Below are 17,595 nucleotides of genomic sequence, written 5' to 3'. Positions count from 1 at the left end.
CTCGCCTCCGCCAGCCTGCCGGTGTGGGAACGCAGCCGCGCTCGGGGACTCCTCTTCCGGGGGGGGCGCAGAGAGCCTAGACGAGCGGTACGACGTATGCTGTAGACTAATAAAATACGAGATTAGGGCAGATAATGGAAAAAGCCTTTAAGTATTGTCTTTTTCCCCTAATTATATCTAGAAAGTCAGCCCAGCAAGGCCCAGATTAAGACCCTGGAGGAAGGGAGCAGCCACCTCGAGTTAAAAGAAACAAGCCAGTTTTAGTCTCTCCTGCTATACGCATCCCCCCTCCTTTCACTTGCACCAGTTGGGCATTAGTGGTGGCAGTGGTACTAGCTCACTATTTATCCCTAGGAAAATGCAATGAAGAGATAAACCTCAAATTCCAGGGGAAATAATTATCCTTTCAGGCTTTAAAATAATCAATTGCTAGATTCTCCCCCTTCCCCTTCCACTGTAGGTGAGCCCTAGAACACCTGAGCACTATGGTAAGTCTTCTGCCATGGAATAACATAGATCTATAACATTTTTGGAAACCGCGCTAAGGCAGAGAGAGGGTTGTATTGTTCTTCACACGAGAACAGAAAAAAATATATAGATATATATACTTTTGACCATTCAGCTGAGCACACCTTGCATTGCTGCAGACAGTTTAAATCCTCCGAAATAGCAGAGATCAATGATTACTACAATATGTGCCCTTGGATCCAAGCAGCCATGCTTGGACTAAAGAGTTATGCTTCTGGTGGAGAAAATGGCACTCATCATTCTGATGGTGATCATAACACAAGAGATGAGATTTGAATGCAAAGAGACCTCATTTGCAGCATATGTTTGATCCAGAGTCCATCTAACCCTGGAGCCCGTCTTGGACCAGGGCCTGCAGCAGCTCTTCCTAAGGAGGTCCTACCGCCTGCTTGCACAAAAGGAACCAGCTATTCCTACTTGAAACACTCCGGGAAACCTCTGAAAAGCTACCAACAGAGCTTGAACAACTCCTGACCACAGGGCATGGCGACGCGCAGACAACAACTAGAGTCTCCCTCCGACCAACTGTAAGCCATCACTTGTCCTGAGAAGCGACAAGAACAAGAGAACCCCCCAAAAGCCAAGAGAAAGCCAAATAAGAAACACCTACTATCTCGTTCTTTCAGGCCAGCCATTTAAGACAAATTAAGAAGAATTACTCGTTTGTTATCTTTATTTTCCAATAGTACATTTAAACAGCTTCTCAGGTCTAACCTCCTCAGCCAGTATGGCCATGCAGAAAACAATTCCTACGTTATACAGAAAACCCATGACAACACACAAAACGGGTCGCAGTTGTACTGTAGAATAGAGAAAGGGAATTTGTGTAGAACGAGGCAACTTTAATTACGCAAAAGCATTTGGCGCAACGGAAATACTGCAGATGTATTAGCAAAGTTCACTAGTTAGTGCTCCTCAGTGGCACCAAAATAGGAGAGGTGGTTGTATACAAGCAACTTCTAGCCCTTTCTTTAAAAAACAAAACAAAAAACCCCCAAAATCCCACATCAGTAGCTGCTACGTATAACTGAACTGGAGATCCCTCCTGTGGCTAAAAAGTGTAGTTGCAAGTCTCATGTTACCTTAATTAATGCAGATATAAAATGCAGTTAATGAAGATGCATGAAAATATGGGTTAGATATCAAAGCACGCACTCAGTATTTTGTGATCACACCTTGCGGTCATGCACGACTGGAAGAACTAGCACTTCTCACATCCTAAGTTTGGATAAACACAGCACGTAGTGGCCTTATATTTGTTGTAGGGAAGGGCTTTGGTAGAATAGAAGTTACAACCAGAAAGCTCAAGTGTTCTCAAAGCTTCTCAGCTGGCCACAGCCCCACGCTATTAGTTCCAAGACTTGAAGGAGCTACTCCATTAAAAATCTGGAAGACTTGCTTTCAATAGGATCTCAAGACATGCAGATGCCAGACTGAACGTATTTATCAGACCCCCCTGCTTAGAAGCCCTTCTGCAAAGCACTTTTGGTGAACGCTTTCCATCGACTCAGCTCTAGTGGTGGGACCTGACTTTGAATTTTCAACAGCAGTCAGGGAATTTAGCAGCACAATTATCCACATCAGAAAACAAACTTTAGCAGGTCTCAAACTTTCAGATTATATATAAATGCTGCTATTCTTAATCTGTTTTTTTAAGGGCAATGCTTTGAAACTATCACATAGCAATTTCTACATCCTTTTGACATGTAGTATGATTTACTTTACCTACTTTTGGCAAGAGGAAAAAAAAAGAAAAAAAAAAGCTGCCCTTTGCCAGCTGCATGTATTAGTTTGCTTGTAACTCCACACATACAAAAGCCACTGCAACAGCTCTCAGCAGGTACGTCCGTGTTCACTAATAGGAACTAGTGCTACAAAACGTTAGCCATGCGAAGTGGACATTTCTCATTCTTCTCAAACTTCACGAAAACATTCTTCATACATTCTCCCCCGGCAAGTGGTCCCTTGGTGACAAAAGGCGAGCTTTCCACATATTTGTATACGTGGCAGTTTGGGGTTAGTCACTGTCAGTGCTTTCTGTGACTACTGCATATGATCGTAAATACTTCTACCACCCAACTTTGCGCTTGAGCCCACAACATTATGAATCACATATTTAACACTTCCACAGTACCAGAGCAGAAAATTGTATGAGCATGTTCAGCATTGAAATCACTGCAGGATTAACTAGGAAAAGACTTTAAAAATCATAAATATCTTTAATTACAAGACTGGTAAGGCAAGTTGTGAAAAAAAAAAAAAAACAAGATTTTCCTTTAAGATTAGGTGTAAAAGTTGCCTTCAAATATGGAAGTTGCTATGATAGGAAGCACAAGTACTCAATGGTGAGCTACTAACGCTATGGACCTATGCTGTGTTCGCTACTAAACTGCTATTTTATACTTTTAAAAACTTCATTCACCACCTAAAGAACAGCCTGTGGACACTTCTCTGCTACTAGAGAGCACTCAGTCACAGAGGCTCTGCTAGAATTAAGATGCCCGTTTCAAATGAAAACCCCAACAGTTCTGTATCAGCACTGGAAGCACAAACGATATATTTTCCAACCACTGGTGACCTCAATACATACAAGTTCCACACGGCAAGAGCCAGAAATCCTTAGTTCCCACCTAGGCACCTGAAAAAAACTGGCAGGTCATCAGCAGTAGCAAGCAGCTCCTATTCAGGTGTTTAAGTAGGAAGCACTGGATGCTGAGCTGCTCACATTCTGACTTGATGACAGGTTTATTTATGTCTGATAGTAGGAGATTTGCACTGACATTAAGTGTTTCAAAGGTGCTCGAACAGTAATAATCTTCAAGTACATTAAGAGCTACAGAAAAATTGAGAGCCCATCGATTCAAAGAGCGAAGCACTTAAAGAACCCAATGACAACGCTGTGATGTTTGAAATAGCGGTTTAAAAACCAGATGTTATTCCAGCATGTTATTTCCAAATAAATCCCTGCTTTTAGGAGAGCTGTATACGATTCTATCATAAGGAATTGCTTTCTTTAGAAACAAAGAAAAGATCTACAGCATGGCCTTCACTTAGACTGATTTCCAACGCAGAAAAGTACTAGAGGGTTGAACAAACTCATTTATGTCCTATCATATAGAAGCAAGAATTTAAGTTTCTTTCAGCTTGAACAACTTCACAGCAAGCATCCTCCAGAACACCAGGGTCTTCCAAATACCCTTTTGGTTAGGCCCAGGACGTTTGATCTAATAGCAAACATTATTAGGAAATATTTTGTCCCAGAAACTTAGAAATAAATAGCTGTCATATACGGATGCCCTACAGTGATTTCTGCTTTTCAGCAAGACCACCTTACAAGGAGTCATTAATACACTCACCCTTTTGGGAAGAGGAACATGGTTCTTATTTCACCCTTTACTAGACAGCAGCCAACTACACCGGGCGTATGCAGATTATGAACTCAAGGGAGTTTTACTCAAACTCCCCACACCATACATATGATGAATCTGCACTTGGAGCCAACCTCAAATACAAAATAATAAACCAGTAATTCTCTTGCAAGTGAAACAACACTAGCTTGTATTCTTCCCTGAATAAACACTTTTTTGCAAAGAGGAAAAGGACTGCTACAGAAACACAGCAACATTCAAACCCTTTAAAACAAAAGGTAGATTATTTAATGCATTAACGATGTTAATCTGAAGATAAATAAATCCACAACAGACTTAAGTTTCTTTTGAGATTTCCTTTTTCTTTGCAGAGCATATTTCTGAAATTATACAGTACTGAGAGGGTGTTCTTTTATTTTCTTAATGTCCAGGTGTAAAGCAAAGCTCAGTTCTCTCTGCTCTCTTCATGGAACTCCTCAATGCCCTATTCCAGGCGTGATTCTCTTAAGCTTTTACTTGAAAGCGGAGTGGTGAGCAACATTAATTTCAGGAATAACTGGATGGTTTGGTCCCTGAGTCATCTTCTTGAGAGCCCATACTCTGGAAGGGAAAGAGTTATTTCTTCAAAAACCCATCTGAAGATTTACCTTCGAGACAGACAACTCCAAAGTTAAAAGGTAGGAAAATAAAGTGCATATGAAGTAATTTGCACTTCCTTTGGTGTTTTTAAAAGCATTATCTTTATCCACATTACGTATACACGGAACGATCAACGCTGTAAATACTGACATTCAGTGTAACACATACTCACTGCACTGAATGTCTTTCCTACTTTTACAGGATACTAAGTCAATTACCTTCTGCACAAACTGAGGGTTCACAGTGATCTCTTGATCCATGGCTTTCAGTCGTTCATCAAGCTCTATACATTTCAGCATCTTAGGAAAAAATGAAAATATTTAAGTTGATTATTTTGTCCAGCTTGCACAAAATCTTCAAGATATTCATGACTGCAACAACTTCAGCAATCGGAAAAGTTCCGAGTCAAAATGTTCTCCTCCTCCATCTCCCAAACAAAAGCATTAGGTCATTTTTTTTTTATTTTTTGATGCACGTTTTCCTAACAATCCTTTTTACGGCCACTGATAGACAGCCCCACAAGGGTCAAGCGCCTCAATTTACAGGTAGCTTACCTCCAACCACTAGAATTAAACCTTGAAGTCTAAAGCTCTAAAAGCAGTCCTCCTAAGCCAGTCAATTCAAGGAACTTCAAGTCACCAACACTATGCAGTCTACTGAAGCAGCTCAGGTTGGACCGAAGATGCAACGCGAAACTCATTGCTAGTAACTAACTACAAATCTAAAACATTTAAATATGAGTACTGTGAAATAATAATGATTCATAGTCCTGATTCTCCACATTTATAAGTGACCTAGCCTGACTTCTTCCAGCAGATTCCCGATTATAGACCAGGGTTCTTCAGCAGGAATTCCAACGGCAAAAATACCTCAAAGATTATTTACCTCCTGATCAATGTTATGAAGCATAGCTGGATTGTTATATTTTTCAGGATTATCGTGGAAACAGACCATACCATCTTTCTGATTAATACTTGCAAAAATTTCACCATCTTCTATCTGAAACGAGAGAGGGTTTAATACAAGTTATAGCTACGTATGGAATTGTACGTAGCTACAAGACACAGACAGCTTGTAAAGTCATCTTTATCTTGTTTGCTTTCTATTTCCTAGCAGTTTTCTGAAGACAAATGATGCATGCCTCATTTTAAGCAGAGAATCTCTTTTCACTCTGTTCTCAAAGTCTTAAAACCACAGCGGACTAACAGTACTTCCTTCACCCTGAAAAGGAGCCATTCCTCAGCCATTCATAACATTCACCACCAAAACACTTGAAAGCTCTTCATTTGGATCAATTTTTAAAATAGGATAGTTTAGCCCAGTAACAGGCCTTACCATGTGGAGGACGTATTTTTCTGCTTCTTGGGGTCCCGACAACTGCACTCGACTTGCCATATCTTGTAATGATAATGTAAGAAATGTCTGAAATTTAGATAAAGTACCAAATCATTAAAACCTGATTTTGAGAACCTTCCCTACCAAACCCTTAGGGCCAATATAACTTTTTTTTAAATGTTTGACGTCTGATGCGCAGGACCAAGCAGAACACGTAGTTACTACTTACAAAAGCACCAGAGAAGGAGAAATGACTTAATTCCCAAAGACAGTAATTTGTGCTCTGCATACATGTGCAGTATAAAACTAAGGGAGTCGTGACTCCATTTCTGCAATCCCTTCTTTCGCAGGGAACCATGTCCAACCTCTTCCCTCATCCTTCTACTTGAATAAGGCTTGTCCATTTCTTGAATTCACTTCAAGAGATGCATGTATTGCTTTACTTTAGACATGAGCTCCACTTCAGCAAACATCACTGAAATTAAGCTTTCTAAAAAAAAACAGCTTTCCCCTGATCATCTTTCAAGATTAGCCTCATCTCGCCAGCTGAAGCACCTTATCATTCCACTGCTTTTGTTTTTCCTTTACTTCAGACACTCCCCAAATTTGTCCCTTTCACTCCCTTTACTCTAATGAAGTAACCCGTAGAGTTCAGGTTTCCTATCTTCTGGAGAAAGATGAAGGTCATTGGGTAGCAGTGCTCATGACTTTTTTGGTTACCCAGGGAAGTTTTATGAGCTAAGTTCTCTCCTTTGAGCTAGCAAAACCACTAAATTAGATCAGCACCCTGCCACATGTACCACGGTTTGGAAGCTTCAGGACGAAGAGGAAGCAGACAAGCAGACATACACTTTCTGTTTAGATTAGAGGAGCTACCCACGGCAGTATCCAGATTGAACCACCTTTTAGATAATGGATAGGTAGTCAAATGAATTTGTTTTCTCTATAGAGCATTTTGAAAACTTACATCGCTGTTTCAGAGAGGTGATTTTAAGTTTTAGCCATTTCACTGTGAGATTATTACATTATCAGTCTCCTCTGATTTGAATCAATTTCCGAGAAGCACTGTTTGGGGAAGGCTAATCACTCAATTTCTCAGCAAAACAAAACCCGCACCTTACCTTGGTTAGCCTCTGAATGTTCTTTTTGTAAAGAGATGACAAGCATTGCTTAACCAGCCCCATATTGTTATCCCTTGTGAATGTTTCACTGTGTTTGTTCACCAGATTTCGAAGCTCCGAGGGTTTATTGGTTGAATAAACTTGCGCTAATTCATGGTAAGCATTGCTAAGGGGCTGCAATTAGAAATAACATGAATTTTCCTTAAAGCACATGGAGTTCAACCAGCCTTGCAAAATCTATTCACTATTTCAGTTTTTAAAAGGTCATGCAAGTATAAAAGTGAATTTAAGTAGCTCAAGTCTCTTTCAGAATATGTGAGGCCCACATAAAGTCTTTAAAGCACTGATTGATCTTTGTACATTCAGCCCATACTAGTGCAGTGTAAGAATTGGTAAAAAAAAATTCAAGAACCTCTGCAGGACAGTGCTAGTTGTGGAATACTAGGAATAAGTCCATTAGTCGAGCATCATATGAAATAAACTGAATTTAGGATAATTATAATTCTGGCTAGTCACTGGCTAGCCATCTATTATGCTCGATTTACCCTCTAAGAGACTGTCATCTTGGACTACAGTGAACCACAGCACGGACAATACCAAAGCATAAGCAGAGGGTAAAGATTAATCCACCTAAATTACTTCAAAACGGCAGTTGGTGTGCTTGCATATTAGTATTCTAAGAAAGAAGAGGATTTTTGGAAACTTAAAGCTTTTGGTCACCAACCAGCCAATTCGGAGTTAATTAAAAACAAGCATGCTTTTAAAAAGTGGGTTATTTTCATAGGACCACGACTCTTCTGACAACTGTTTTGTCTTCCACCCTATACCTGATCAAAATCCTTACGGACTCCTAACTCAGTTTTTTCAGAAGCTTTTATTCTTTAGAAAGCTAGTTTTGGAAGAAACTCGATATACTTTAATTCTCTAATATTTTGGAACGAGCAGACTGTAGTTTTCTAAACAAAGTCTTCTCTGACCCATTCACAGCAAGCAAAACACTGAAAAGTAGAGAGTTCAAGTCCAAACCTCACGCCAGCAAGGACTGACAGAGAGAGATGTTCAAAGATCCTACTTCTCTCTCCATTACAACTCCCTCAACACGGTGAAAAACTGTTGGATTCTAAAAGTCATGCAACTCTGCTACACATACAATTGAAAACACTTGGAATACAGACAGTAATTAACACAAGTTCTGTTTCAGAACAAATTATTCAAAAACAAGCATGCAAAGTTTTATCTTAGGTTTGGGATTTCATTTTATTCACTCTCTCCACAAACTAATCAGTAGTGAAGGAAACAGGAAACTGCTTCCAATCCTTCTCCGTTTTGCTAGCATATAAACTCTGACTACTATTAATTCACTGCTGATCCTGAAAATGTGACGTATGAGATTTTACTTCTATTACAGCTCAGCACATGTAGTTCTAACTGCTCTCTCCAAAAGGTCAGTACAGCTTTCCTTTTGCAGATGGGGAAAGGACTGGAGCTGAGGAGAGGCAGGTAGATTTTTTTTTCGCCAGCAGTCACATGGAATAGTTGGCTTAAGCAGCATTTCCTAGAGCAGTTCACCAGCTACATATAGTATCAACTTTAGCTACATGAAGTTATGGTTGGACTTTTTTTTAGAACACAGGCACTGCGTATTGAAAGCCAAGTGAAACGTGAGTCTTGTTTGTGCTCTGAAAAGGTAAGAGTCTATCAATGCATAGGCACTATCAATGAACAAAATATTTATAATTGTGAAGTCTTCCCAATCCTAGAGTTTTCCCCAAATTAAGTTTAAAAACCCTGTATTGCCGATATGAACAACACAGCTTATGTCTGGGATAGACTTCAGAGTTGACGTACAGACAATCCTTAGCCATGCCTTTCACAGCCTAGAAAGGCAGTGAAAAGTGTCATTCTGGTGTGCTGTACATTTTCCATGGACCATAACATTAGATAGTACCATAAAGCAAGGGTACAAAAACTCTTGCCCACACGGATAACAAGTTCAGATTTCTTGTTCTATTATTTAGCTGTATTCACAAGACTTACCTTAATGAATCTACCAACTATCTGGGAAGTATATTTTGGTAGCTGTTGAACTTTGCCAAGTAGTATCAGAGAAACTAGAATATACTTTTTATATGACTCCAACATAATATGACTGACTGCCATGGCTGGAGTAGTTATTGCCTGAGCGAGAGAGAAAGAAACGAAACAGAAAATCAATATGCTTCCTGGTAGGTCCCAGTAGTTACTGTATTAGTAGAATCGCAGTTTAAAGCTGCATGTACAAAGAATACAATGACATAAGAAATTCACTTTCGAGCATTAAAGCCCAACTCTCTTCTGTCAAAATTAATTATCCAAAAACGTCTGTCCCCCTCCCCTCCCAAATTAATTTCTATACCAGCTATTCAAAACGCGTATCCTGCTACAATGAAGCCCATCTTAAAATAACCTTGCTAAGATCAAAGTAAAACTTTCTTCCTTGGTATGTGTCTAAAAACTGTACTAGAAATTACCTGCAATTACTTGTTACTAGGAATGACAATACAGAGCCTGTAGGAGCTGGACTTAAACAGAACCCTAAAGTTTTTAATATATATAGACTTGCTCACCTTTGTTTATAGAAAAGAAAAATGCTGCACCAGTTTGTTTAGTGCATTTGACAGCAATTTTTTCCCCGCTGAATTTTCCCAATTTCACGGTTGTTTTTTCTTTCACAGAGAAAGTACAAGCAGCAAATATTGCAAGCTTCCCTCAAAATTAGCAAAGGTCTCAGAAAACAAAACCACTCAACTCATTTTACTTGAAAACACACCATTCTGAACATCAGCCTGTGAACTGTTTCATATGTAAACAGTAATAAGCAGGCAATTGAAAAATATTTACAGTGAGATAAATTTAACATCAACCTTTCAGTTGGTGCAATTTTATGGTGCAATAGCTACTTGGCTATAAAGAGACCTTCTTAGAGGAAAAGATTTCTGAAGATAGCTTGTCATTATTTGTTACTTCACTTAAACTTAACGCACTTCAGAGAGAACTGTTCAGGCTACGCCTTCTGTAAGACAGCTTATAAATTAAAACTAACCCAAATCAGTTTATGTATAACTATGATGCACATCCGCAAAACCAATGCAAATGATGAATAGCAGCATAGATCTATTAACACAGCTATAACCTAAAAGGCGAAGAATGAAAGTAATAACTGGAGACTTCTTGTACTTCATACTAGGTACACCGCATTTGTTGCGGGTTTTGATGGCAATTCAGGGATGCTATGTTCTCTCAACGCTACCACACAAGCGATTTTTGCCCTTTAAATGATCACATTTCAAACTTACCGTTTTAATTTAACATTACCTGTTCATAAAAGTAGAGTGCTCTTTCAAAGTTCTTTAGCCCAGTGTATATCATCCCACCATAATAGTAGTAACATAAAAAGTGCTTCGCATCATATGCCCCATTCTCTTTACAAATATCCATCATGTCCACATCTAGATACGGGAGGGCAGGTTTAAAGCATTTTGCTAACAAACAGAGCTACAAGAAAATAAACCAAGTTTCCATAAATTAGCCATTTGCGTTCAAGTTTTAACGAGGAAGAAGTTGAAACTAAATTCATTTAGTACTATTAAATAGATCTTGCACTGTATGCCAGTCATTGTGTAAAGCAGACTATTCATTATATCATGATATCTGAAGAACCCATAATTTATACCAGTGCACAGTCGGTATTATCTGAAGCCTAAAGAAATAGTACTCTGACAAAGCTACTTGAAACTGCAGGCCTTCCAGACTACTGTGCTGGCAGCACTAAATATTGCACTGAACATTCCCGTCCAAATTGGAATCCCAGGAGCCAAGAATGAGACAGAAGTGGCAAATTCAGGCCAAAGGCACTGAGACAAACATGCCTTCAGTCAAACTTGAGCAAACAGTATCTGGATGTTACACTTAAACCCTCTATGTCTAGACAGAGCTCTGTGCGACCTTCTCTCAGCTCAGAAAGAAGTGATGTCAAAGGACTTCCAGAAATTAAGAACAAAACAAGAGATCTGAGGACACGCACTGAACACTTAAAATAAACAGAAGGAGATTTTATGTCAGTATATCATATTATTTCTTACTGGAAAAAACAATTAAAAGCCATTTTTACATTGCTGTATGTAAACGTGCGCCTCCTTAAAAGGTTATGGGTATTTCAAAGCTGCTACTCACAGAATAAGCCCTAATATTACTCTTACCTGGCAGAGATCTGCATGTATTGAGGTCAGCTGGTTTGTGTTCATCTGCATCTTGTCTATGGCTTGTCTGAGAATGCTAATTCCTCGCAGGGGCTGTCAGAAATTACATCTCTTTCAGACAATTTCTCATAGATGGCAGCACATTGGATCTTATGTTGACACTTACAAATGAAAAATAACACTAATTGATAGGTTCCATTAAGTAACAGTTAACCTGAGGTTCCCTTTTTGTATGATACTGCAGTCTCAGAAAATAAAAGTAACCGTGGCTATATAACTTCTCCTGATAAACTAAATAAAGCAGCAGTTCTTCTCCAAAAAGACTACCTCATCAGAAATACAGTAGTTTGTACTGATAGCAGACCATTTTCTTAACACCGTGACACCACGTGAAGTCCCATCAAAAGCAATAACTTCACTTAGAGCAGCCTTGATCTCTAATTTATTTCAGAGCAGATCTCAATGAAAACGTCCTGAAAAAGTCACATTTCTTAGCATCAAAATCATTACTCAGACTTTTTTAAACAAGTTTCCCTTACATCTTAAGGCCTTTAATTAAAGAACGCTATACAAGACTGATGGGGTAACATTGGAACTAGTAGCACTGACTCACCATTTTTGCAGCTCTCTCCTACTCACGTACGTATTATCTGAAGAACACTCTTGGCACTGCTGGTGTGCGCATGTGCGCATTTAAAATGATTCTCCCAACAAATTTTATCTTAAGTTTTTCCTTAAAATCTAGTTTTAAGTTCATTACTTTTTAGTAGACTTTTAAGAAGTAAGGAGCTGCATAAATATACTTAAAATGAAGTTATCGGCAAATCCGTATGAAGATATTAAGAGACTGGATATGTTAGTAGCTTATGCATGCTAGATGATACTTGCTCACCTGTTTTCTTTCCACAAGGGCATTTGTTAACTGGTGGCATAGGCCAGCAACTGAATACAATTGGGGGGGGAAAAAAAAAAAAGTGAAAATCAAGAACACCAAAATACTTAAAGAGATTTGCATAGACTCTCAAAGCGAGATTAACTTACAAGTGTCTGTTGCATATCTAATGTGCTCCCCATTACAAGTGCTGATAAAAAGCTGCACCTGTGAGAATAACGTTTCGAAGTCAGGGATGCTGGGCATAGAAAACTTCACAAACCTAAAACAAGGCAGAAAAATAAAGAAAAGGTTTTAACACTTAATTTTTGGAGATAAATAAGAAAGCTTCATCTTCATCTTGTAAATCTCTGCAGATGCATGAAACTGCTTGGAAACAAACCCAAAGTGTGTAATACAGATGGCATATGATTTCCACTCCAGGACTACATACTTCATTTCATTAAAAACATTTAGGCCACATTACACATGGATGTCCCTAGGAGCTGCACAGTATTTAAAAACATGTTTTCAGCACACACCCCTACTTTGCATCTAGTGAAAACTAGAATTAAGAACAAACTATGGCAAACACAAGAATGATTTTGTTTGGTACCATAGTTGCAATCATAATAAAAACACTGGCTAAAGATGATGAATTTTAATACTGAGCCACGCACAACTTCTCTAGACACCTTTGCCTAGATATCATCTCCTGCGTGAATGTGCTGGAGATTCCTCTACTATTAAATTATTAGACGTGCATCTCTTCAGAAGAGCTCTTGCTCTTCATTTCCAGTCTCTCTTCACGTCTGACGGATCTGTAGCGCTCTGTAGCCTGATGACTTGCTCATTGCTTTTTCTATAAGATTAGTTTTGACGATGCTCATCTGACTGCAACGAAATCTTTAGCTATGTCTCCTACAAAAGTCACAAAGACGTGCAGAAAGAAAAAAAAATAAATCTATTCAACGTTGTTGGAAGGTTTCCAATGCAATCCTACAGCAAATTCACTTGCTATGCATTGTAGTATGCAGCTCAAACCTACCTAGATCATGAACCATCCTTCCCCACAAGGGTAAGGACTGTCCTAGTTACGTACGGTCTCCCCTTCCCTGCCTCTTCAAAAAGTCTTGCTCTACTAATGTAGGGAGTTTTCCATGCCACAATTTCAGCTAGGAACAAACTTACCTGTATGCTTCACTAATATCATCTCTTCAAATACTACACGTTAAGCATTCTTTCTTATAGACAGTTATCTTCCTTCCTCCATCTGCTTTGATGACTGTTTTCATGTGCCCCATGATATAATTCTTCTGCTGATACAATATAGGTGCCCTGCTTTTTGTAAATTCCATGATGCATTTTTGCAAGATGCTAGTGAAGTAAAAGATGCTAGTGAAATATTTCACATATCTCTGTACACTACAGTCATTTTATTTCAAAGGTATAGTAGATCAAGAACCAGAATTCTGATTTTTCCTTTAATAGACTATTTTAAATAATAATAGAACCTGTAGACACTTCCCTTGCTGTTAGGTACAGCTGGAAAATACAGTTTGAGCTTCACAGTCAAATCTCCAAAAAACAAAAGAAGTGTCTTTACCTCACCTCAGCATCACCAAGGCGACTGAAGTATTATCTTAAACTGCAGACAGCACCAAGAACCTCAGTGCTGGCTGGAGACAAGTACCCAAGAATTAAGATAAGAAACCCATGCTTCCCTGGAAGAAAAGTTCTGCTTAATGCTTTCAGTCTGGCTCACTAATGTCCTGCCGATCAAATATAAATAATAATAAATGAAAACATCAGCGTTGTATCTTTCTGCTGAACATGTAGGGAAAAGTCGTTATGCAGGTTTAAGCATGGGAAATAGATAAAGGGGAAAAAAATTGGCAGTCTTAGTATTTTACAAGCTTCGGAATTTTTTTCGTTTGAAAATATAAACTCGTCTTGGTATTCTTTCTCATAAAGTGTGCATCACACAAGGAAATTAAGCACCATTATAAGAAGGGTGGAGTGAAAATATTTATGTCCATAAGTAAGATGTTTTGCTGACAGTTCATCACGTTTCCTGAGGTTTTGATACTAAGAGATTTAATTAAAGGCAAATAACACTTACAAGACAGCAAGGACGCCTAATGAGTGTTCCTGCACATCCAGGGCACCAAGCACTGTATCCAGATGGGAGAGATTTTTTGCTAGCAGTTCTCCACTTTTATTGATCAGCTCACAAAGCTGGGTCATTTGCCCTGAAATATGAAACATCGTCGTCAAGCTCTAATTAGAAAACACTCAGGCATTCCCATACTTTATTACTCCTTGCTTCCCTCTATAATCTGAGGGAGGAAAAAAAAAAAAAGTAATCTTACCCAGATAAATTACTTTTTTGGAATATACTAGGCACGGTTTTCAACAAGTGAGGTGCCAACAGAATATTTTTAAAAGGAAACAGTTAAGCTTCTGGCCCTTGAGACTGTGAAGAAAACCCTAAGAGCACAAACAGAACATGAAATCCAGTATCAACTTGCCTCATCGGAGAGAGGGCTTCAGGGATCTCGTATCAAAACGAAGCTTCACTTGAGCTAAGTCACCAAGACTTTGGTCAGTTTACTGTGATTCAACATTCTGTTTCATGCAAGTGTGATCTACACTTGTGCCTTCTAGGTATTACAGGGAAAAACAATTCCAAGACTAGTATTCCCTTCCAAAAAAACTGCAACAGCAGGCCTTGTTACTTGCTGCTTCTCAAGTGCCAGATCAACCTTTTCAGGTCTGCTTATAAACTTTTTTTTTTTTTGAAATTACAACTAAATATATAGACTAGAGGGTTAAGAAAGTGTCTTTAAAATTTACTTCATATAGTTAGAACTACAGTGTTATTTTATTTGCAGGAGCTATGAATACAGCATGAAAGGCAAATATTTTGAATTAGGAAAGTATGCTATACCAAGAAACCTTACAAAGAAAGCAAAGACAGATTATCATGAACTGCTTTCAAAAATCTTTTTTTTTTTTTTCCCAAAATTACTTAAAAGCTTTCCCCTTTCTAAACCAGAATTTCTTTTCAATTTTCAATCCCTGGAAAAGAAAAGGAGAAAGAAGAAGCAGCAGAGGTTATCACACCTTTACAGAAATCATCATGAGATGAGGGTAATACTATGCGAGTAATGAAAAAAAACTTATATCCCCCCTAAAAGGGCAATCTACCTGCTCTGCTGCTATCACCTAGACTCCCCTTTAAAGTGCAAGTTTTTTATTTTTATTTTTTTATAAGTAGAAATACCCACATCGGGTCAGACAAAGGTCTATTTATCTCATCTGCCATGCAACCAAACGCTGACGACCAGAGAACAACACTGCAAGCATACGTACTTCTCCTGTACGCTCTCATAACCTCCAATAGTTCGTGCTCATGGATGTCCTGCCTTATAAGAAGTGCCTAGCTGGCTAATCCCTAATGGAAGAACTTCCATGAAGTGACCCGTTTCCTCTTGAGCAGTTAGCATCCACAAAACCTTGCAAAAAGAAGGTCCACAGCTGAACTACATATGTACAAAGAAGCACCTTTTTTTTGTTGTTTTGTTTGTTTTGTACCTGATCTTGCAGGCACGAGTTGTCGCTTGCATCTGATACCACAAGTATAAATTCTATAGACTTGATGAGTTAAAGCATAAAACAAGAGAAAAATTGAGCTCTACCCAAATATAACTACCAGAGAAAAAGCCTGGGGCCATAGAAGAAAGTATCAGTTCTTGATGACGTCCAGGGAGCAAACGTCCCATGCAGAGAAAAAACAGAAAACACGCTTTCGGGAGCATCAGTACAGCAAGAAGATTCAAGAACTAGGAAATACTGTACCCACACACAGGAAAATTAGGAGTTTGGCGATAAAACTGAGAAAGCCTAACTGAGGATATTAAAACACCTTCCAAACACTCGGCTATGAGAACTCCTATGTATAGTCTCAGGCCTATACATATCTATCATATGCTTCTATGGTAGGCCAAAAAAAAAAAAAAATCTCAGCAGTGGAGACAGAAGAGCTTTTCAGTGCCCCAAAAACAAAGGCGGTGTTTTTCTGCCCATATTCCGTTTTGCCCACCTGAAGAAGAGTACTTTAACGTACTCCTCCTGAAATGTATATGCTCAGCAGTTCGGTGACAAGATAGTGTATACCCTATCAGTTAAGGTCCCTCTTATGTCACCTCTTCCCCCTCCCCTTGATTCCAAGGCTTAGATTTTGGCAAAGCTGCCTGCATCTTCTTCAATTCACTCACCCGGGGGCTCTAACTACCCCAAAAAAAGAGACTGGTTTGCAGCTGCCCTGGGAGAGGACGCGATGAGCAAGGAGGGCACAGCCTACCCACCATGCCCTGTCAAACCGGCCCAGGCTCAACCCTCCAGGGCCCCCTCTGAAGGCGCAGTAAGGGGGCCCCAAAACTCCCGCCCGGAGGGCGAGCGAGGGCCCGGCCGGGCCCGCCCCCCCCCGCTCCTCGCAGCAGCGCTGCTCCAGGGGGCCCGCCCGCGCCCTCCGCACCTGAGGGAGGGCCGGGGGACGGGGCAGGCCGCGGGCCGCCCCCCTCCTCCCCTCGCCGCCGCTGCCGCCGCCTCCCACGGGCTCCCGGCGGCGCCGGCCAGGCCGCTCTCGGCCTCGGGGCGAGGCGGCGGGCGGCCCCGCTCCCCGCGCGGCTCCCCCCCGCGGTCACCTTGGGCCGAGAGCTGCCGGACGCTGTTGACGAACTGCTCCAGGGCCGACGCCATCTTGGCGGCTGGCGGCGCGGCCGCGCGCGCGCTGCGGGCGGGGCGGGGCGGGCGGGGGAGGGAGGGAGGGAGAGAGGGCAGGAGGGGGCGGCCCGGCCCGGGAGCGGCGGGGGAAGCGGGAAGGGGCCTGCGGCACGGGCGCTGCCGCCGCCGGCCAATCAGCCGCCGCTGCGGGAGCCGCGAGACGCCCGCCGCCGCGCGTCACTTCCGCCGCGGCCCCTGCTCTCGCGAGAGCGGCGGCCGCCCACCCCGCCCGCCGTGGTCGCCGTGGCAACCGCCGCCTTCCTCTCCCCGCCGGAAGCGCCCGCCCCGCTCCCCGGGCCCGGGAGGCCATCTTAGTGCGGGAGGCCGTGACTCAGCAGGGTTGGGAGGCGAGGCCGGTGACGTCATGATGGCGTCACCCGCCCCTGCTTGCGTCACGGTGTCAGGGCCTGCCTCCCGCCTCGGGTTCCCGGGCCGCCCCCCCCTGCTTCTCCCCAGTGCGTGACGTCATGCGGCCGTCCATGCGACGTCAGACGTGCACGCGGCCTGCAGTGACGGTCCTTCAGCTGAGGTGGGCAGCCAGGGCGACGGCCTGCCCGCTGCGAAGGGCTTTCCCGCGGGAGGTTAAGCGTCAGCCCCCGCGCGGGGCCGGCGGCGGTCACGCCGTGGCGGTGGGGCCTGCGGCGGGTGCCGCTTGCCTCCCGCCGGCTCCCGCGGGAGCCTCGACAGCACCTGCCCACGAATCCCCT

General features: G+C 41.5%; 1 protein-coding gene across 1 annotated transcript; it reads right to left on the bottom strand.

Annotated features, from left to right (window-relative positions):
• Positions 1-1,183: 1,183 nt before the first annotated feature.
• On the bottom strand, positions 1,184-17,095 carry COPS3 (COP9 signalosome subunit 3). Its single transcript, XM_068909271.1, has 12 exons — positions 16,810-17,095; positions 14,223-14,352; positions 12,271-12,383; positions 12,122-12,171; positions 11,230-11,322; positions 10,346-10,525; positions 9,029-9,169; positions 6,992-7,165; positions 5,871-5,957; positions 5,421-5,534; positions 4,754-4,834; positions 1,184-4,496 (listed from the first exon to the last, which is right to left on the bottom strand). The coding sequence occupies exons 1-12, from the start codon at positions 16,862-16,864 to the stop codon at positions 4,443-4,445; spliced, it is 1,272 nt and encodes a 423-aa protein (XP_068765372.1). The 5' UTR covers positions 16,865-17,095; the 3' UTR covers positions 1,184-4,442.
• Between the last annotated feature and the right edge of the window lie 500 nt (positions 17,096-17,595).

The sequence above is a fragment of the Struthio camelus genome, chromosome 15, assembly GCF_040807025.1.
Source record: "Struthio camelus isolate bStrCam1 chromosome 15, bStrCam1.hap1, whole genome shotgun sequence".
In the NCBI taxonomy this organism is placed as follows: Eukaryota; Metazoa; Chordata; class Aves; order Struthioniformes; family Struthionidae; genus Struthio; species Struthio camelus.
This window is presented reverse-complemented; position numbering and strand designations above follow the sequence as displayed.